The sequence below is a fragment of the Stylophora pistillata genome, chromosome 3 (assembly GCF_964205215.1).
Source record: "Stylophora pistillata chromosome 3, jaStyPist1.2, whole genome shotgun sequence".
Classification (NCBI taxonomy): Eukaryota; Metazoa; Cnidaria; class Anthozoa; order Scleractinia; family Pocilloporidae; genus Stylophora; species Stylophora pistillata.
In genome coordinates this window covers 38,368,823-38,390,091 of record NC_142521.1, presented here as the reverse complement: position 1 = coordinate 38,390,091, position 21,269 = coordinate 38,368,823, and the positions used below count along the sequence as shown (strand labels likewise).

Here is a 21,269-nt window from a genome sequence, read left to right as displayed (position 1 = left end):
AAAAATTATACTCGGCTGTTAAAAAATAATTGTACTTTAAAGCTTGGGCTTTATGGACTCTTGCTATCTTTGTCGATAATCCGCAAGGGGAGGCTTTTTGAGGAAAAGATAATATTCTGAGTTTCATCGCTTTGGATAGAGCGAGCCATCGCAATCGTCCTTCGATTGCCAGGCTGACTGGTAAACCTACATTCAAAGGCTATAATGATTGATGTTCTTCCCGGCCTATTGTAGCCTTGATATAAGGAAGGTTCGAATTATCTTACCAGTTTTCTCCACGAAATAGCCTTGAGATGCTCCTTCGCGGCGAGAATTGTAGATGCAGCTGTTTTATGGATGACTTCTTTTTCCCAGAAAGTCGTAATAATATGCAATGTTTACCCTTTGAAGGCACTCTTTCGCATCCTCAAAATCTACCCCCACGTAAGAGGTCTAAGGCTCAGAATTGCTTCATGTCAAAATAGCAGTATTTATTGTATATTTTTTACGAACCTTGAATATTTCCTCATCACGGCCTCAGCTAGAAACCTACTCCTACCGCACTAATTAGCACATACTTAACGTTACGTGCACATAAACATGTTTTTCTCCGAAAAACTGCTTGCCACTATTTAAAAAGCGTTTATTATTGTGTACCTCAGTTTCCGAGAATTTGGTTCGTTGATAGCACTACATGTACTTGAAAAACGAAATATGTCCTTAAGGAGGCTATTGCCTTAATTTTTCCCTTTTTAAGTAAAGAGAAAATGATCAACTGAAAATGATCTTGGTTGACCTGGAGACTTAAATTAGACCTGTCTGTTCGCCCAAACGGTAGCGATCATTGTGAGATGAGATCATACCCGGTAGAAATGGTTCCTGACAATGATTTGGTTGAATTCACATCAATAAAAATCAAACTTTGATCTTTTGAGTTTGGTCTGAGATTTCACAAAATCTGCTTTTTTTGTCGGGAAACGAAATTTATTGCAATGATATGGATTTATTGTACTGTCCAACAATTTAAATTATAGTTTGTGTTTATAACTCTAGTTTCTTTAGTATCAAACTAATACCCGCTTTGCTAGTTTTAATTCTCTCATCTGATTGGAAATAAAGAGTGAAAACAGACCGATATCTAAACGATAGCGTTCCTACATAAGGGGTTTATATGGGCTTAGTATTTGACATGGTCTCTCGAAAGGCATTGCTTTGCCTGTTAACCCATCTTGTATGAAAATGGGGTGTCTTTTCTTTGAAGCAGTTGATAGAATTCATTAAATGTCTTGTTGCTCTGCTATTGTTTTTTTTGGGGGGTTGGGGAGGGGTGAAGGGTTAGCCTAGGAATCACCCCATTACATGCGAAAACTTTTGAGCTTGAAAGCAAAATTTATCTTAAAAGTAACATACGGTTAGTGGTTAGTTTAATGAATAGTTAGACTTCCATTGAATGTAAATCGGAATTTTTACCAACAATATTATCTGCCTTCGCACAGGTTGAAGGCTACCTACTTTTTTCCCTCGGGAAAAAAAAAAAGAGGCTGATATCAAGGCTAGTTTCAAAGGCTTCATTTGAATGAGTACCTAGTTTTGTGAAAGTAAAAGATAAAAAAGCAGTCAATCATTTATTTAGGTTGGGAGTTATTTTGCTTTACTAGTCCCATCCAAACAGTTTTTTATACCAGGGTCGGTTTGCTCGCCTGAGTTCCTCTTTCATTCTACTGATTTCGTTTGTCAAGTTCGATATCTCGTTTTGGCGCTGCTGCTTTTCACTGTTTGCTTCTCGGAGTTGATACCTCAAGGTGTTGATCTGCTTTTCCATTCCTGCTGTTTCCATGTCGTGGATTTTCTTTGTGAGGATATCCTCCTTCGCTTTACACTCACTGATTTTGTCGCGGATCTCCCTCTCTTTTTCCATTTTCATTTTACTTAGCTAAAGCGGAAAAAAAGAACAAAACAAAACAAGGAGAGGGAAACAAGTACGAGAGGTTAGATATCAAATACTCTGTGCTTTGTGTGGTTACGATTTTTCGTCTTAAGGATTTACACGTAATAATACGGAGAAAGTTGTCTGCCTCCTTTTTAGGAGAAAGAAAGCTTGTTTCTGTATACTTCACTTTTGTGAAATTATCTATTGTTATTTCTAAATCTGTTTATTTCAGGTGATAACGGCTGAAAATTTGACTTAAATAAATAAGAACAACCTTTTAAGCAGTTTTAAATAGGGTTTCGATAGGCTAGGTCCAAAGGCCAATCAGAGTGAATGTTGACTTTACTATAAGCCCACTGGAATTCAGTAAGAAAATTCTGGCCTACAGCCATAAAGCGGAATAATTTGAGTGAACTGATTGCAGTCAAATCGAACTGGTTGAAGCGAGGGTCGAGTTTTTCGCCAAATTACCAAGAGATGCATGGTAAATAAAAGTGATCTTGGATTTCTTTGAACGCTCATGGAACATCGTTCTAAAGTTGTAAGTAAAGCTTATGCAGACGTAAGCATTAACCTTTTGTTCTTGAAACTGCTGTTGCTTTTTTAGATATTGAACTTCTATCTGCGTGAAAAAAATAGCATTTTTCGCAATTAGCTAAGTTGTAAATTCATTATGTCTGGTTCGTTTTCAGATATTTACGGTGGCATTTTTGTAGTATGGATCCTCGCATTCGAGGACAGTACTGAAAATTTTGAAAGTCTATTTCAAAGAATCTTCGAATGCTTGTAAAGCACGTCGAGATGGCAAGGTTTTAAAAAAAGCTATCAGGCTATGCAGTGTAGGGGTTATTCACGACTTTAAACTTCCGTAGTTTTCACGAAAATTTTCACTTGAGAAAGCAAGATAGGCTCTTATCTCGCGTTTAGTTCGAAGTGGAATCTATGAGTAATCATAAAACAATGGTCACGAGGAAAGGAAATCTACCCAATGAAAAGATGAAGTGCTGACTCAAAAGCAGACCCTTCCCTCTTTTGTGATTTTTAACAATGATATTTAAATCTGTCATACAAACCCTAGCTTTCTCTGCTTCTCTCTCCTTTTCAGCACTTTCACGACGTTCTTTAAGAAGATTTTTTTCGTAATCTTGAAATGCCCTGATGAACTCCTTGTAATGGGTCAACTCAGCATCTAAATTCTGCAGAATAAAAATTGTTTGCTTTTATAAATGGTTTTAACGTCTTCGTAACCCTCCGTACTTCCACCTTGCTGTACGTTTTACCAAACGGAATGACTGAGAGTTTTTTTTTTCATTGTTTTACATATCTCACTGTTTAGATACGAAAAAAAAAAAAAAAAAAAAGGGTGGAGAGATCAACACCGTCTTCTTCCAGCCATTGTTTAATGATCCAAATCTTGATTTCATGGACAGGACTTTAAACTTTGCACCTCTCATGTTAGAATAAATTTGAGAACACAAATAAAGAAAATCTCGTTTAAAAGGTATTTCATTTAATCCTCCTACAAAGTAGCGACAATTTATGAACGAAATGTTTTTAAGGCTTACTAGCTTCTGCTTAATTTGTACTCTGTAGGTCTTAACGTCTCTCCGATAAAGGAAATGCGTACCTCATGAAATTCGTGAAGCACATCAGCACGGATATCCTTGGCACCAGCGGCAAAACGTTTATAATCTTCTTCAATTTTGGAACAGGCATTGTCAGTATCTCTGCTCGTTATGCTCGTCCTATTCGGTCCGCGCAGACTTCTTAGGACTGGATTTAAGTACTTCTCCCTGACATTTTTCAAAAGCTCTTGACATTGCTGCCTAGTCAGTCCATCGTTTTTAGTTTTCCACTCGATCAGCTTTTTTACCGTTTCTTTCTGTCGCAAAACACCAAAAACTACAACTATTACAAAAAACAACAACAACAATAACAGCATGAAAACCTCGAGACCTTAGTGTTATACTTTATGCACGAAGTCGAGGTATAATGACAGAAACCTTCAATGGAGACCGGCAGATTGCAAACTCAATCTCCCTACCAGTAACTTATCGCACGGAGCTTATTTTCAACTGTTCTCACCATAAACTCCTGGTAGTCCTCTCGAGTATTGTCAGAAGTGATTCCTACAGTTTCTTCTTCAAATATGAGCATACTCTCATTTTCAGATGATTCATGGCTTGCAAGGATTTTCTCTGTCTCGCAGGGCAGTTTATAGAGTTTAGCCTTCATTCTCCTGTCATACACTAAGAGCGCCTTTTCCTTGGCCTTTCTGCTTTTGTTCTTTACGAAACCGTCCCAAGCCGTTTGCACATCAGGGATGTTGTCGGGATCGTTAATCGCATCGACATAAAACTTGGTCAGTGCCGCTAATGCTGTGGAGTCAAATTACAATTATGAAGAAACTATTTGATTGTTTCTGTTTGGGAAGATCTGAGCTGAATGAAGTTACTTTTTTCAGGATAATGAATGAGCGTAAATCGTGTACTGTTGGCTATTTCCGGTTCTAACAAAGATTGATCATTAAAGAAGGTCGTTTTTGGGGATTTAAAATGGACAAAAAGTGGAAGGATATTTTGCATGATTAATTTTAGTACAGCTACTCCTAAACCCAACACGGGCAGTGACCGATGTTTTAGTTTTCTAAGTTAAGTAAGATTGACACACGTCACAGTTGAGCATGTTGAGTTAAATTTAACTGAGACGTTATCAGTTTACCTTCTCCAGTGACATATTCTCCTGCGTTGAAGCTTTTCTTGGGACCCATGTTGGACTGAAGCAAATCCTTAAACTGCTGTATTCCCGTGAAGAAATCAGGATTTATGCGTGGATCATGCCTGTTACTTTTAATGTTTTTCAGTAGCTCTTTGTCGAAGGTGGGTATTGGCAAGCAAAAAGCATCAAATCCAGAGAAGTAATGCAAGATGCATCTGGCGATTTTGTCTTGGGTATGATCCAGTTGCCATGGGTCTGATTTGAAGATCTAAATACAACAAATATTTTTTTTCTTTCCAAATGTTCAGCTATTTTTCGAAATCTGTTGGGATGAACGTTCAAAAAAAGGGAATTTTCTAGGTAGCGTCAAACAACTATGAAACATTAACATTGTAAATTCCACAAATTGCCAAGTTGTGTGTGTATCTCCTACCATTGTGTCGTCTGGGTTTCGAATGAAAGTGTAGTTGAATAAAGAGTGACAATAGTAATCTACTAACCCTTCTTAAGAAATAGTCTTTGATGTCCTTGCAATCCGATGGGAGCTCTGTTAAGACATCTCTTAGAAGCCAAACGAAATGCGGAAACGTTTTATGAAAGGCATCTTCATTTTTCTGAGTTCCACCCTGTGATGTAACCTTAATTTGTTGTGATAACCTTACGACAAAGCTGGAGACAAGTCAAGGGTACAATGAAATATGTTTTTATCCTAAACAAGAGACTAGTCGGATAACTTCATCACTACTTCAGCAAAACGAAGTGGTGTTACCAATTCATTATAACCGTTACAATTTCTAAGAAAAAAAAATTTAAAACATTTATTTGAGAAAACATAACCGGGAGAGACATTGCCTAAACCGAAGGTAACTTCCATTTTGGAAACTTCCCCGTTTTGTTGGAAACTTCCCCGTTTTGTTTTTGTTTTGTTTTCTATCATGGTTTTTGTACTCAATTCTGTTATTGGCGGATTCAGCTGAGTTATTTTAGTATGATTGGCTGCTTCGACTGTGCGATGAGCTAATAAACATCAATCATATTTCAGGAAATTGTAATGGCTATGACTGTAGTGAGTACTTGTCTATTTGCTATTTGAGTTGCGGTTCAAATCGCAATTTTAATTTAGAACATATTTGTAGACTGCAGTGTTAATTTTCTTTCTTAAGATTGGTCTTCTCTAGATTCGCGTCGTACCTCATAAATGTTCAAGGTATGCTAAAAAGAGAACAAAAGTTTTCGCATGCTGTATAGTACCATTAAAGGATACTTGAGCCCATCAAGATCGCTTCTTTTTGGAACATTTTTCGAGTTGTATATCAAAATTGAAGACAATAATATTGTTAGCGTAAAGATCTGATTGTCGCTCTGTCCCTTTGCGACTGCTGCATCAATTCCTTCAGAATCCAATAGTACGACCTTATAGTTACGGCCATTTTTCTCCTAAGAAAAGAAAGAAATAATATTCCTTCCACGGTTTTCTTTTTAGTAACTACGAAAAGGCTCACCACTGACACAATGTCACAGTTGTCTCCAAATTGGGCAATCTTCCACGATAGCTCTCTCTCGGTTAGTGGTGTAAACAATCAGTCACTCCCCACGAAAACAACTACTACTACAACAACCACTACTACTACTACTACTACTACTACTACTACTACTACTACTACTACTACTACTGCTACTACTATTACTACTGCTAATACTACTACTGCTAATACGTCTACTGCTACCACCACCACTGCCACCACCACCACCACCACCACCGCCACCACCACCGCCACCGCCGCCGCCGCCGCCACCACCACTACCACTACCACTACCACTACCACTACCACTACCACTACTACTACTACTACTACTACTACTACTACTACTACTACTACTACTACTACCACTACTACTACTACACGAACGAGTTTTTATATATATTTACAAAGTATTCTAGAACATTGCGATAACTTACAACGCAACTGTTTTGGTGGTATCACATCATAATTACATAATCTAATAGAAAATTCCATGGTTTGACAGTAGGAAGGTTGTGTATGCAGTCACCATAGACCACTTTCATAAATGGCTGCCGGATTAATATTCTTTCGTTTAAATTTAAATTAGCCCTACTAGCCTCGTTCTCCAGTACAAAATTCAAAAGAATACATTATCTCAAGCGAGGCCAGTAGGGCTAATTTAAATTTAAACAAAAGAATATTTATAAGGCAGCCATTTATGAAAGTGGTCTGTGACTAGGCATTCTAGAATTGATTTGAAGTATATCATTACAGTCATTATCCATAATAACATGTACAGAACGAATATCTGCCATAATATTCATTTTAAACGATACTGGAAAAAATACTTTCTGTTAAATATAAGAAAAGGAAGGTATTAGGGCGCCTCATTTTCCATCTATCGTTGTGAGGTTGGCGTGGGCCGTGTGTCACCTCGGCTTGTGTTTTATCTTATCAGACAAAATTCTGCTGAGTAAATTTAACCAGTGAGTTATTTATAACCCTTTCTCATAATTACCTGCATTATATGAGGTAGAATCCACATCCATATGCCCATAGTTTCAGGGTCGATTTTATGGCCCACTGGGAATACATCTCCTTGATCAAATGTTTCACTCAAGATAAAAGACTTGCCATCCCTACAAGGTCCAACAATTGCCAAAACACAAATGGGATCTGAGGGGATAAATACCAAGGTAAACTTGTTGAGGAATGCTCTTTATAGTTGTTGATTATCATTTCTAGCGTCGAAACGTCTGTCATTGTCAACAAGAGCATTCGTTTCAGCAGCACTACTCTAACTCCTTTCAAACAATTTTTTTCGTGTGTGGCTACGATAAAAAAAAAATTGAATGATCGTCGACCTTGAGATCGAGGCGAACCTTTAATTTTTTGCAGCTCTGCAATTGCTTCATTTACGACATTTAATTTCCGACGTTGCTGTCTACGTTGTTGGATCTGTCGAGTTCGTGGATCCCAGTGAAGATTGTCAGGGAGGCAAAGTGGTATTGCTTTGTAGTTCATGGCTACCTGCGCTTGCTATTACGTAAATAACAAAAAAAAAAATAACATGAGTTGGTAACGAAATAAAAAAATAATGAAAAAAACTAGAGGCTACCACAAAAAGGAGCAAGTTTAGGCAAGAAATGTGCTATTCATATTTTCCTGGAATTTGCTATGCCTCAAGGTTTGCAACTGATGAAAAGTAATTTGTTTCGTTGCCTCATTTCAGTTCTCTATCGTAGTAGCGATATAATATAATAATATTGTTTTTTTTTTAGGTAAGTAAGGGAATCAGTATCAATATTGTAATAAAGACAATAATGACTTACTGATACTGCAGCTGGTGTTTTCTCTACTGGGTGAGTTTTCAGGACCTTGTTGAGCCCTCCAGTAGTAAAAGGATACGCTTCGTCACTGAGTCGTTCGGTACTACTTCTACTAAGACATGAAGCTGAGTTGTAATCTCCTTTCGTAAGAAACTCGCCTGTGACATATTTCTAGAAAAACATCTGCATGGTTGGACGTTAGCCTTGCTTTTGCTGGTATACATTTTTGGATATTCCTGCTTATATGTGATTACTTCTTAAAATTATGTTGAAATATTTCAAATATGATTTTAATCAGCGCTCGGAAGAAAACATCCTCAAACAGCAAAACGCAAATAGATTTTAAGGAGATGGAAAACAACATTTAAGTTTAATCTTCTACAGCAACATGAGCCCGTTTGTTCATAAAGCTGAATAGCTAAGAATGTTCTACCAAGCGCGGAGCTCCCTTTAAGCCAGTAAGCCCGCGCTTGCTTTACTCGAAAATAATTGACTTCCCCTTCCTTCCCCGGCCGCACTATACTTACGAGGTATGGAACAGGCTTACGAGCCAAACATTACTCGTTAAGTACAGAGAGTTGTCGTCTTTTCAAGCAGCAGGAACAGTGAAAATTACCGATTCCTTCACTACGATTCGAATGTCAGGTTTTGGGATTTCGACCTCCAGTGATGTATCTCTGAACTACAGAGAACTATCAAGTAAACTGGATCGTTTAGGCCAACATTTCTTCAGCCTTGAACTAATATCACGTTAATAATTTCAGGGTGCCACAGTAAATAATGCTCAACGAGGAATCTACCTTCACTACGAATCGAATCTCAGGTTTTGGGATTTCGACCTCCAGTGAGGTATCACTGAACTACAGAGAACTTGATAGTGAACTGGATTGTATAGAGCAAAATTTCTTCAGCCTTGAACTAATATCATGTTAATAATTTCAGCGTGCTACAAGAGAATACTGCTCGATGAGGAATCTACCTTCACTACGAATCGAATCTTAGGTTTTGGGATTTCGACCTCCAGTGAGGTATCACTGAACTACAGAGAACTTGATAGTGAACTGGATTGTATAGGGCAACATTTCTTCAGCCTTGAACTAATATCATGTTAATAATTTCAGCGTGCTACAAGAGAATACTGCCCGATGAGGAATCTAAATAGAGCATATCATACCGACTTTTCCTTGTTTTACCAGGCGCACATCAGTTACGTAGAGTGCGAGTTAAGAACAACAGTGAAGGATAGAAAATATTTGCTGACATGTTTTTTGAAATGGTTCTCAAATGACAACAGCAGGGATACTTTACATTTTCGATCGATAAATTCAGTGCCGTCATAGAAAAACAGCATCAATAACAAAGAAGAGTTAGGACTTTTGTACAATCCTTTTTTGATAATCATAATAATGATATCAATAATTCTTGGCAAAAGGTTCTAAGATACTGAAGCAAAACGTAGCTTTCGACCGTTTCTCATACTTAATTCATCATCAAAAGAGCTTTACGGAGAACTAAAGGATTAAACAATTAGCCTCTCTCTGGAATAATGGAGAAAATTTATAAACGTATGGAAAGAGTCAGATCATTATCATGGCTATTTTCATGGAGAAAGAGGAAAGAAAAATGTACGATCAAAGAGGCAAAATTAAAAGGAAAAGAGAGAAATAGTGAAAGTGAAAGATTAAAGCTTTAACAGTTGAAACTTTAAATCGATAATTAGGAATAAAAAATGTCGAAGTAAAAAATATATCAAGCGGTTATAGAGGTAAACAAAATTACAAATGATCTTTACCAAGCCTTCATTCTTTTGAGTCGATTTCGGTGCCAATGGGTTACCCGCGGTAGCTGATGATATATCAGTTGAATCTTGAAGGGCTCTCAAGGGGGCATATTTACCATAGGAAGATTCGTACATTTTGTCTTGTGTTGACTGACTTAGATTGCAACTGGAAACTTTAAGTTTACTCTGTGAAAATAATATAAGAAGGAGAAAATGAATTAATTATCAAACTTAATTATCGTTCACTAAGCGATGGATTTATCATTTCATGATGTTTACGCTTACAAGAATTAAAATTGCTTCATAATTGCTGAATGGCATGAAATAGGAAACCCATGACCTTTACGATACTGGTGCAGTGTTCTACCATCTGAGCTAACAACCCAACTGGGAGCTGGTCATTTTGATAGCTCCTAATAGACCCGTGAAGAGATGAATAAATGACTGGAAGAGGTTATGACCTGAGTTTTTTTTTTTTTTTCAGGCCTTATTTTCACTGCTGCTTAGGTAGTGCTCTTTGCTGCAAAGAGCGCTTTGATATTCAGTATAACGAGTGCAGTCAACAATATTAAGAATCACCAAGCCTGAAGATAGTTGAGTCCATGCGGGTACCACAGGTCTTTCGACTCTTCTTGTGACAGAGAATTGCTCATCTTTTCTAGCTTTAGATGACTTGAAAGGGTCTTGATGTGAACGCAAGGGTTCGTATCTGTCTGGTTCTGAATACCGAGGAAAGTGGCGAAGTTGTCTCTAAGTAAAAAATGAATTTATTAAAGGGAGAGAAGTGATTATCGATTGAACCCTGTGATTACTTTTGATCCCTTGCTGAGGTGAAAACTGTATAATTTACAACATCATGAATGGGGAATATATATCTATGGCGTTGAACTCATGTTCCTCCTTCTATTAAAAAAAGAAAAGCCTGACAATATGCGGCATTTTGATCATTCCGAGATTTGTAATTGAATTGTTATCCCACTTTTCTCTCAGCCTCGTAATCCTTTAGAGTCTGTGGTTTACTTTTATTACATTTGACTGCATTGGCACCTGCTTGATACATAGGGCGATGTAATGTGCACCTTACCCCGATGGGTAATAACCTCTTCTTACTCTGTAGACCTCCCGCTTTCCACCCTATCTTCGCCTTTAGCACTGTTTAATTGACCAGGTTCTTCTGCAAAAATAGTTTCTGCTCATTGCTTTCTTTTTCTTGAAACCATTCTCTGAGAATGTCCACCATGATTACTGTAAATAAATAGCATTTTCGTAGAGAAAATGTCAAATATTCTTTGTTCCCTTAAAGCATTTTGGAGACGTCTATTTTGCTTTTACCTCAAATAATCAACTCCCCGTCTTCCCAAAACATTTTCGGAAGTCTCAGAATATTGGAAAACTTCAGCCTTTGCGCTAACACACAATATTCTGACCTATCCAAGCTTTTAGACACTTACATCATGTGATGCGCTCTTTTCTTTTCCTTTTTTGGTGGTGGTTTTTCTCACGAGGGAGGAGCTGTGCGAATGGCGTTCTGCCATCCTTAAGTCTTTTCTATTCACATCAAAGAAGCTTCACCTAAAGGAATCTGCAAGAGACCTAAGGAAAGTTTAAATTGAAAAAGGGAATTCAGAATTATAATTAAAAAACAATTGCTTTTTTTTTCTGGTCTGAAGAAGTTGTTGACAGGGGTACTCTTTATTTCCTAACTAACCTTTGCAGTCCACTGTTAGTTCAACGAATTACTGTGAGTTAAAAAGAATTAGTAACCAGAAGCAAGCAGAGTAGCAACTCTTTTTCCTGTGCTATACAGACAAGAATCTGTTTGCGAAGGCTAGGTCTTTTGCGGACGTTTCTGAGACGTTCTTTCCTTGTAGAGGCTTTATAGGTCTTAACTAAATGCATAGCTAGAGGATGATGTTTACAATAAAATTTAAGCTACAGGGACATATATGTAATATCTTTGTAAATCAGGGTAAAGAGAGATGGTCTAGGCAGAGCACTCCGGTAGTCCCAGATGTTTAAGTGTAACCGGTGAAGGCCTTACGATCACCAAATCCCTCTATTACAGTTACATTTACTTTTTTATCTGCGTTGGGACTGAGCCATTATATCCCAGCCACGTGGAAAAGTATGACGAAACTTTCCCCTAAGTTTTTCTATTATATGAAAGCGTTGGTGGGTTGAAGCAGATTTTAAACTCGAGAATTCTCAGAAACGAAACAGATTGTTGAAAGGTTCGATGTATGATTCTAGGAACAGTTCAATTATTTTACAGTTTGCCACCTTTAGTCTCTGATACGAAGGAATCGTTTGATTCCAGTAATTAAGAAAACAAAGTGAACTACAGACGCACTTAGTCAGACGGCATTTGCTTGCTTCTTTAAATTCCGAGAAATTTCATTTGAGCAACCAATGAAGTTACATGGTGGTATTCTACTTTCTTCTGCGATAAGCTAAACATGGAGATGCTATTTTCATTTGTGCGTCTCCTGTTTGCCTCTTCGTCTGATCTATCTTTGCTATTCTTAATGTTAGGTGAGTAGGTGAAAAAACCGCGGTGAAAGAACAGTAAGGATCGAGGAGGACTTATGCTACTATGGAGATTAAGAAATGGTCATCATGAATTCCCGGAATAATCAAGCAGTTGCGAGAATATAAAAGATGCAGCTCGTGATATGCATTCTCAAGAAAATGTTACGCCACTAATCTTCGATAGAACTACTGTTAAATTGTATCAGTTTTACTTACTTCAATAAGAAATTGTTTAAACGACTCAAAATACGATCGAGATGTTCGCAATTTAAACAAAGCGGTCGGTTAGTCAAGCCAAAAATGGACCCCGTCGCTGTGAAAGACTGGATTGCTTTGATTAAAATCGAGTTTGGACCGCTGACTTAAAGATAATCAACACAACCTAAATATATTTCTCCTACCATGCAAGTTTGAAGTAAAATAAACCTGCTTCGGAAGGATCGCACTGAAGGTTGAAGCTCCTTCGGAGAAAGGCTATTCCATTACTGATGTTTACGTTTTTAAGCGCATTTTTCTTTCCAGAAAATATCTCGTTTACGCATGTTCAGTTTTCATTTGCATGAGGTGTAAACTAAATTGAACTGGTGTCACGTTTTCCACTTAAGGTTAAAATAAAAAATATGCCTGCGCCGTGTCACGGCTTGAAAAGTGAATGCATCCAGCTTAATATTTCGAGATAGCTGGAGCCCCAGACGGAACTACACTTTCTAGAAAATTTTATAGAAAGTAATTTTTCTGTAGCTAAAGGACTTACCAAATAAAGTTAACGTGCTATCGAATAAGTATTCCATACTTATTGTCCTGTCCGCTAAATACGTTTAATGACAGGGAAGAAAATTAAAAGTTATCTGTGGTTCTAAACTAAAGAAGTGTTCGGATTGACAAGTGGTAGAAAATTAGAGTGAGTGATTGTAAGACAGCATGTTTGCTGTAAATGAAATGAACGATTTTAAGGAAAAAATGGAATGTGTGCCTCATAGTATCGATGTACTGAAAAAGTTCATAAATCGTTTATTACCGAGGAAAAACTATCCATAGGCTTGTTTCAACGTTTTGAGACTAGAGATGGATAGACAGAAATCAGGTTTCTGAGGGTGTGACGGAAACGGTTTGTTATCATGTTGCATGACCAATAGGGCGTGGTGATTTTGACAAATGTAAGCTGAATCAATAGATAAGAATCGACAATGACCGGAAATTCCTGTGTGACCAAATTAAGATCATAGCTAATATAAGAATAGGATCTAGTAAATTTTCTCTGTGTACTTGATGTGATCGAATAGTGCCTGTGAGAATAAAATACTGCTAAAAACATTTTGTGAATTTTGGAGATCACTTAAAGTGCACCTACACCCAAAAAATTTTTTTCGCTTAACGAAATAAGCTTATTTTTTTGAGTATTTCTGCGCAAAAATTTTTTTATTTGCTCAAATCTTCAATTTTCTATGCCCAGTCAAAATACGGAAAATCGACCGCCATCTTGCCCCACGACCGAGTTTAAAGAGGAATGGCTCTAGTGGGTAATGTGACGTCAAATCGAGAACACGAAAGTCTGCATTTCACACATTTTCACTTGTTTGGGAAGGTTGTAGTCGATAATTGTCCGAAAATATGCCGACTAAGTGTGTTGTAGAAGGATGTAGCAACGTGCGAAATTTGCAAGAGGGTATCGCGCTTCATACATTCTTCATACAACACACCTAGTCGGCATATTTCGGACAATATCGACGACAATCTTCCCAAACAAGTGAAAATGTGTGAGATGCAGACTTTCGTGTTCTCGATTTGACGTCACATTACCCGCTAGGGCCATTCTTCTTTAAACTCGGTCGTGGGGCAAGATGGCGGCCGATTTTCCGTATTTTGACTGGGCATAGAAAATTAAAGATTTGAGCAAATTAAAAAATTTTTGCACAGAAATACTCCAAAAAATAAGCTTATTTCGTTAAGTGAAAAAAAAATTTTGGGTTTAGGTGCACTTTAAGGAAAGGGGACGTTCTCCAAAGATTTGTTTTATGTGTGGCAGCGAAAATTATAACTTTTTGAAATAAACACTTTCGTCAAGATCAATCACGGGTGTATTGCACTATAAGAACAGCCGCGTTACCACTAAAGCTTTGACTTTTTCAAACCAGTTATTGATTTTAATTCAAATTTTGACATGCCCTCAAACTAGCTGCCACTTATAACCGTATTTGTATACTGTCTGTCTCTTTGAAATATTTATTCAAGCTTACCTTAATTTCGCCCACTTTGGTAACAACTTTATCGACGCAGGAATGCTGGGTCACTATTTTCCCTAAGATTATATCATCCCATACGATGAAAGATTGGCCACAATCAAACGGCGTATCAGGTGTTTCGTGTTTCTCACAAAAGCAGCGATCAGGGAACAGAAGGTTCACGATGAGAGCGTCTACTCTGCCTAAATAAGTTCCCACGAGTCCTCACAAACCCTATGAATAATCTCAGTGAAAACTGCTTTCCCGGAGTCAGTAAGGGAATATATAGAGTGCACAAGCTGAAAAAGAAAGAAGAGAGATTTTTATTTCATGTTTTGTTCAGGTAAACGATCACTGAACACTGAACACTGGTTTAGGCCTTTTTGGAACAAGGTTACGATGATTTTACTCTCTGTTGAGTTAATATGTGCATGGAATAGCGACCAAATACCTTGGAGTTGTTTACACAATGGTTTGCAGAAACTCTTAGAAAACTGTATTTGAAGAACGGGGAAGCAATCATCAAGTTTTCAGTTTTAATCGAAGGAAAACGTCATCAATTTATCGACGTTTGAGTTCTGCGTAAATCAAAGCCGTCGTGTCATTCCTAAGAAAGGCTACGAATCATTTGATAGTCGAACATATACCAATGAATATGCATTAATAACAATCTTTGCATCACTGTTAGATTACGGGCTTTGCACCTACATTCGCCTAAACAGTGCACATGTAGTTACAATTTAGTCTACTCGAACACATTTCACCACATTTTAAGGCTAGTCTTTTGGTTTGAATAACAACTTCTTTTGATTAAGAATGATCTTGACGACTTGGGAGAAAATTTGCATGACAGAACGTGTGATTTCAAAACGTGGCTAGTACAAGGGACCAAGCGACTCAAAATACGATCGAGATGTTCGCAATTTAAACAAAGCGGTCGGTTCGTCAAGCCAAAAATGGACCCCGTCGCTGTGAAAGACTGGATTGCTTTGATTAAAATGGAATGTGTGCCTCATAGTATCGATGTACTGAAAAAGTTCATAAATTGTTTATTACCAAGGAAAAACTATCCATAGGCCTGTTTCAACGTTTTGAGACTAGAGATGGATAGACAGAAATCAGGTTTCTGAGGGTGTGACGGAAACGGTTTGTTATCATGTTGCATGACCAATAAGGCGTGGTGATTTTGACAAATGTAAGCTGAATCAATAGATAAGAATCGACAATGACCGGAAATTCCTGTGTGATTATTTTTTACCTTAATTTCATTGTTATCATTTGTAACATCAACTCAAATATATTGTTACATAACCTCAGTAAGTGCTTTTAGCGTGACGCATTACTAGGTCTCTAAAGTAAGATCCAAAGTTGAGACTAAATTCTCCTAAGAACCTAAAATCTTGGTTATAGCTATCGCATTACCCTGATTTAACAAACAGTTCTTATAACATTAACTTCTTTCCCGAAGTTGTCGCCTCGAAAAATCATTTGCAGCGTGGAAACCTTAGAAAGGGATGATTTCATAACTTATATGCTCAAGACGTGCGATCAATTGCTCCCACATAACGGTTTTCTGACAAGGCAAATTTGGGTTTAATTCAATGTTATGCCGGTGAGGATAATGTTTAAGGAAGCTAGTTATTTTCTTCCAGTTGTAGCGCCACCTCTAGCTCGGCATCAGCCGTAAAATATAGGTAAACATGTGAAAGAGGTCCATGATCAAAGTATAGTTACGATTTCCTGTTCGAATGACAGTCATGCTGAGTACATTTCATCTACGGTCTGGAAAGATGCACCAAATGGGTAAATGATAAAATAGTTAAGCAAATGATTAAATTTGAGCGGTGATTTATGAGCGAAAGGATTAAAGATCTCTCGGCTGGGTAAAACGATCGATTGTCTTTATTCGTCAGTCCAAAATTTCCGAGTATGTTGGTTTATTCTTCTCCTATCCTCTTTCCTGTGGCGTGGAAAGCTGACTCGGAGTTTTTTCATTCTTAGTTTTCAAATAAGTCGGAGGACTGGTAAATTATCTACTCGCATTGCACTCTGAGACCGAAGGCCATGTTAACGAGAAGCCTTTGCACGAGCTCTGGTATGGGTTTGTGGAAGGGGTGCAATTTCTCTCTTTTCGCCTTAATCTTGATCAATGAGTCACTGACAAAAAAGCGATCACGTGAGGGTTAAGGCATTTGTCAGCGAGAAACCTTTAATTACATTTGTCCCTTTTTACATTGATAAGCAACTTGAAAAAGCCTGAAACGGGCGCAGACTTCTTCTACCATCTACTCTAATTGAAGGTGTTCTTGGTTCTTTGCCAATATAAACAATCTGAATTTCGGAAACATTTTTACTCGACTGTTACAAGCAAATTATACTTCAGAGCATGGGCTCTGGGATCCATAAAAGGTTTATTGCATTAAGCGAGCACTAACTTTCCAAGGCAAAGAAATGTTGCCATGTTTAACGCTTTGGATGGAGCGAGCAATGGCAATCGTTCTTCGAAGCGTTAAAAAGGAGGCGAAAATATATTCAAAGGTTATACATCTGTAGTTACCGATACTCTATTATATTAGAGACTTGATGTATAGAAGATTGGGTTTAACTTACCAGTTTTTCGACGAAAAAGCCCTGATATGCTCTTTCGGGGTGAGAATTGTGATTTATAACTTTTAAAATTTAATTGTTTGCAGCTGTTTTATGGTTGACTTCTCTTACCTAGAAAGTCGTAATCATATGCAAAGTTGACATCCGATTGGACTCCTTTGTATTTTCAAAATCTGCCCCCACAAGAGAGGTCTAAGGCTCAGAATTGTGCCATGTCAAAATCGCAGAATGTCTCGTACACTTTCCACAATCATTGGTTATTTCCTCATCACATCAGCTAGTAACAAGCTCCAATGGAAAATTAATAGCAGTCTCGTAAACGTGACGTGCAGAAAAAATTACCTGCATATGCTGTTTAACCAAGTTTATTATTTTGTATCAATTTCCAAGAATTTTGTTGGTTGACAGCTCTACTTGACAAACGAACTAGGTTCCCATGGAAGCTTCTGGTTTATGTTTTCCCTTTATATACAGATGACCTAGTTCGATTGAAAAATATTTTGGTTAACCTAGAGACTTAGATAAGATGAACCCATCGATAAAGTTGGTTTCATTTGGCTGTATAAGGGGTAGGGATCATTCTGGGAAATGCTCATGTTTGATAAAGATGTCCTCTAGTTGTGATGTTTTTGAAGTCTTGGTTTTACAAATCAATCTTTGATGTTATATAATGCTGTTTTCTATGAAGAGTAAAACTGATTTATTGAATGGCTCTCTTATAAGAGATCTTCATGTGCTTTTAATGTAGCTGATCTTTCACAAAATTTGGTGTCTAACGTAGTATTTCAAGTTCACCTTTTATCATACGGAAGTCTAGGAAAGCAAACTGAATGACATAACATTGTTTTTGTAACGAACTGAAAGCTTTAAGTATTGTTTCGTCCTTGCTGAGCAATAAATTAAGGAACTCAATGCATTAATCAGCTAGTAAATAAACATAGATTATCAAACTACTCATTTACTATTGTTGAAAAAGGACTCACTTAAAAAAGTGAGGCTATATCAAAAGATAATTAAATTGAAGTATAGAGCAGGTCGATATTTATCAATATTTTCTTGTAATAGACCCATGTGTATTTGTAAGAGTCAGACACACGTATCAAACAATTGTAAATTTCAACTGAGTTCAGATATAAAAAAAAACCCTGGTCTTACTCCAATGTACATTGACCGTAGCAAACAATAACGGCACCTTATAGCCAAGCTACTGAGTTGGTATTTGAACAAAATTCAGGACAACAACGTGTTGCAATGAGTTTATGCTCTTTGATTTCCAATAACAAACAAGGAATCTATTCTGCTAATGATCTGGCATCAATAATCAATACTGGAAATCAGTTGCCGTGTATTCAAGTTTGTCTCAGTTAACCAGACAATCATTCTTAGCGCAGACAGAATTACCCTCACTTTTAAATGTGCTGGAGACTGACTATGAACTTCAATACAGTGAATGTTACACCGGCAGTACTCGTCAAGAAGCTACAATAGAAGGATATCAGTACTGTACCTCCTTAGATAGAGCCTTTCTATTACTTATATCTGAAAATTTCAACAGTTTTGTCTTGACAATAGGATCTACTGCGGTTGCTATCTATTGTAAAGGCAGTGTTGGCTAGAAAATATTTGATTCTCATGCAAGGGATATTTCTGTTAGAAGCCATTCTCAAGGTACATGTGTGCTGCTTGAGGTATCATCACTGAATATCTTAGTACATTATTTTCGGAGTAGACATAACAATGATATATTTGAGTTGAAAGGGGTTAAAATTGATAAAATTCAAAATAGTGCCCATTTTCAGTCATGCCTGTGAAACCAGAAAGTTCAATGTGAATTGTGCTGTGGCTGTCCATTCACTCTACTACTCCGCAATAAAATCATGTAGTTATTGGAATTCAAACACCTTCTCTAATATTATTCCAGTGTGGCAGAAGATTACGAAAATTTATCTTTGAACAAGTATTTACTGTCAGATGATTTGCCAAAATCTGACGTTTGTGGAGCAGAAGTTAGTTTAGATCTTAAAAGTGGTTACATTGAAGGAATATTGTCTGATTAAGTTGACAGCAACTCAATTCTCGAAAATCTTGTAAGAAGTAATAGTTGAATACACAGGGTTTTTGATGTGGTTTTCAGGTTTTTGTACGACATATATTTTTAAACCCACAAAAAGGTCAAAATATGTGTATTCCCTCTTGGTATGCAATGAAAGTCAAATGCCTCTAAATGAATAAACTAAAACTGTAAACACCCCTGCTTCTCTTGTTGTGGCCATCAGCAGTATTCAATATTAAGAGAATTTTCTAATAAAAACAATATGAACTATTTAACAGTAATATTGATTCAATCTACTGATTTCTGACAACTCTCCTTGGGTGAACATTTGGCAACAAACTATGACCTGGTACCAATAATAGATAAAAAATTTCCTTCTCCTTGCAGTGAAAGGCAAATACATTACCTACTCAGGGTTCGTAAAAGCCTTAAAAGTCCTCGAAGTGCCATAACAACATTCATTACACTCCAGCAGACAAAAATAATCACAAGTAGACTTATTCGTGACCGAAAATGATGAAATTGCGCGACGACAGTAACAATGGCAGTTCCCTAAGATAACTCCAGATGTGCGATGTTGAAAGCCCGAGGTCACGCAGATATGCGTCTAGGTTTTATATTAATATACCATCTTAATTGCAATTCCTTGATATGACAAACACTTTGACTAATTAACAGTTTCCCGCAGATGTAGCCTCGAAATAATCGTTTGCAGTGCGTAAGCAACAGTTTGAATGGGGAAATATGAAATATTCTTTAGATCAACACAGTAAGATGGACCCCAGTTTCTTAGAAAGAGCTGAATTCATGCACTGTGACACGTTGAATCAGTTGCTCTCACAGAACGTTTTTCTTAAACAATAAACTTCTAAGTGTAGGATTACATTATGCCGGGGTGGATAAATTTATAGCAGCTGGCATTCTTTTTCTAATCGAACAACCACCTCAGACATCGCAATAGCGATAAAACGAACGTAAACATTTGTTAGACAAATGCGACGCTGGTCCATGAACAATCTATGCGCGATCATATTCAAATGATCCTGATCTGATGCAAACTCTAATATTTTATTTCTGATCCGCGAAAATGCCAATGTGCGCAAATTAAAAAATGATAAGAAGAAACTTTGAAATTTGAGTAGTATTTCTCAAGCAAAAGGACCAAGGATCTCGAAAAATGGCCGATTGTTTATTTCTACTGGTCCAATTTTCCGAGAATGTCCAATATGCTGACTCCAATATTTTAATTCTGGTCCACAAAAATGTCCAGGTGGGAAATGGCAAAATGATCAAACGAGACTTGGAACTTGAGTAGTATTTCCCAAGCAAAAGGACCAAGGATCTCGCGGATCTTTATAGCCAAAGGCCACGTTCGGAAGCCTTTGTAGAAGCGCTGGTATCGGTTTTTTAGAAGGAGTACGACGGTGAGAGCATCGCTATCTCTCATATCGTGGTTTCCTTTCTTAATGAACCACTTAGAAAAGATCGATTTCGAGAGGATGAAAGCATTTTCCAACGAGAAACCTATGCATTCGTCCCTTTTTCCATTGTTAGGAAACTTGAAGAAACATTGTAAGGGTTTAGGCTCCCTCCACTACTCATTTTTCTTCGAAGCATTCATGGTTCTCTCGTTGAACGATGTGAATTTAGGAAAATTATACTCGGCTGTTAAAAATTAATTGTACTTTAAAGCTCGGGCTTTATGGACTCTTGCTATCTTTGTCGATAATCCGCAAGGGGAGGCTTTTTGAGGAAAAGCTAATATTCTGAGTTTCAACGCTTTGGATAGAGCGAGCCATGGCAATCGTCTTTCGATTGGCAAGCTGACTGGTAAACGTACATTCAAAGGCTATAATGATTGATATTCTTCCCGGCCTATTGTAGCCTTGATATAAGGAAGATTCGAATTATCTTACCAGTTTTCTCCACGAAATAGCCCTGAGATGCTCCTTCGCGGCGAGAATTGTAGATGCAGCTGTTTTATGGATGACTTCTCTTTCCCAGAAAGTCGTAATAATATGCAATGTTTACCCTTTGAAGGCACTTTTTCGCATCCTCAAAATCTACCCCCACGTAAGAGGTCTAAGGCTCAGAATTGCTTCATGTCAAAATAGCAG

General features: G+C 37.4%; 1 protein-coding gene across 3 annotated transcripts; it reads right to left on the bottom strand.

Moving 5' to 3' along the window:
• Positions 1-435: 435 nt before the first annotated feature.
• LOC148736005 (guanylate-binding protein 7-like) lies at positions 436-17,205 on the bottom strand. Of its 3 annotated transcripts, XM_088755071.1 has the most exons (16): positions 17,103-17,205; positions 14,508-14,791; positions 11,193-11,334; positions 10,321-10,491; positions 9,754-9,927; positions 7,965-8,132; positions 7,515-7,671; positions 7,151-7,308; positions 5,892-6,064; positions 5,128-5,296; positions 4,631-4,895; positions 3,995-4,287; positions 3,537-3,791; positions 2,983-3,105; positions 2,484-2,531; positions 436-1,912 (listed from the first exon to the last, which is right to left on the bottom strand). In XM_088755071.1, exons 3-16 carry the CDS (start codon positions 11,274-11,276, stop codon positions 1,634-1,636), a joined length of 2,517 nt encoding a protein of 838 aa, XP_088611197.1. In that variant the 5' UTR covers positions 11,277-11,334; positions 14,508-14,791; positions 17,103-17,205; the 3' UTR covers positions 436-1,633. The 3 variants fall into 3 exon arrangements, with proteins under 3 accessions (XP_088611197.1, XP_088611198.1, XP_088611199.1); XM_088755072.1 differs by lacking the exons at positions 14,508-14,791; positions 17,103-17,205 and adding an exon at positions 12,672-12,758; XM_088755073.1 differs by lacking the exons at positions 14,508-14,791; positions 17,103-17,205 and adding an exon at positions 10,826-10,986 and having other exon boundaries at positions 11,193-11,326.
• Between the last annotated feature and the right edge of the window lie 4,064 nt (positions 17,206-21,269).

Coding starts and splice junctions, on each gene's coding strand:
- LOC148736005 (XM_088755071.1), bottom strand. CDS start 11,276: ATGGCAGAACGCCATTCGCACAGCTCCTCCCTCGTGAGAAAAACCACC. Junction 7,309..7,514: donor AGAGCTGCAAAAAATTAAAG/GTTCGCCTCGAT, acceptor TTATCCCCTCAG/ATCCCATTTGTGTTTTGGCA. Junction 6,065..7,150: donor TTCTACCTCATATAATGCAG/GTAATTATGAGA, acceptor TTCTTTTCTTAG/GAGAAAAATGGCCGTAACTA.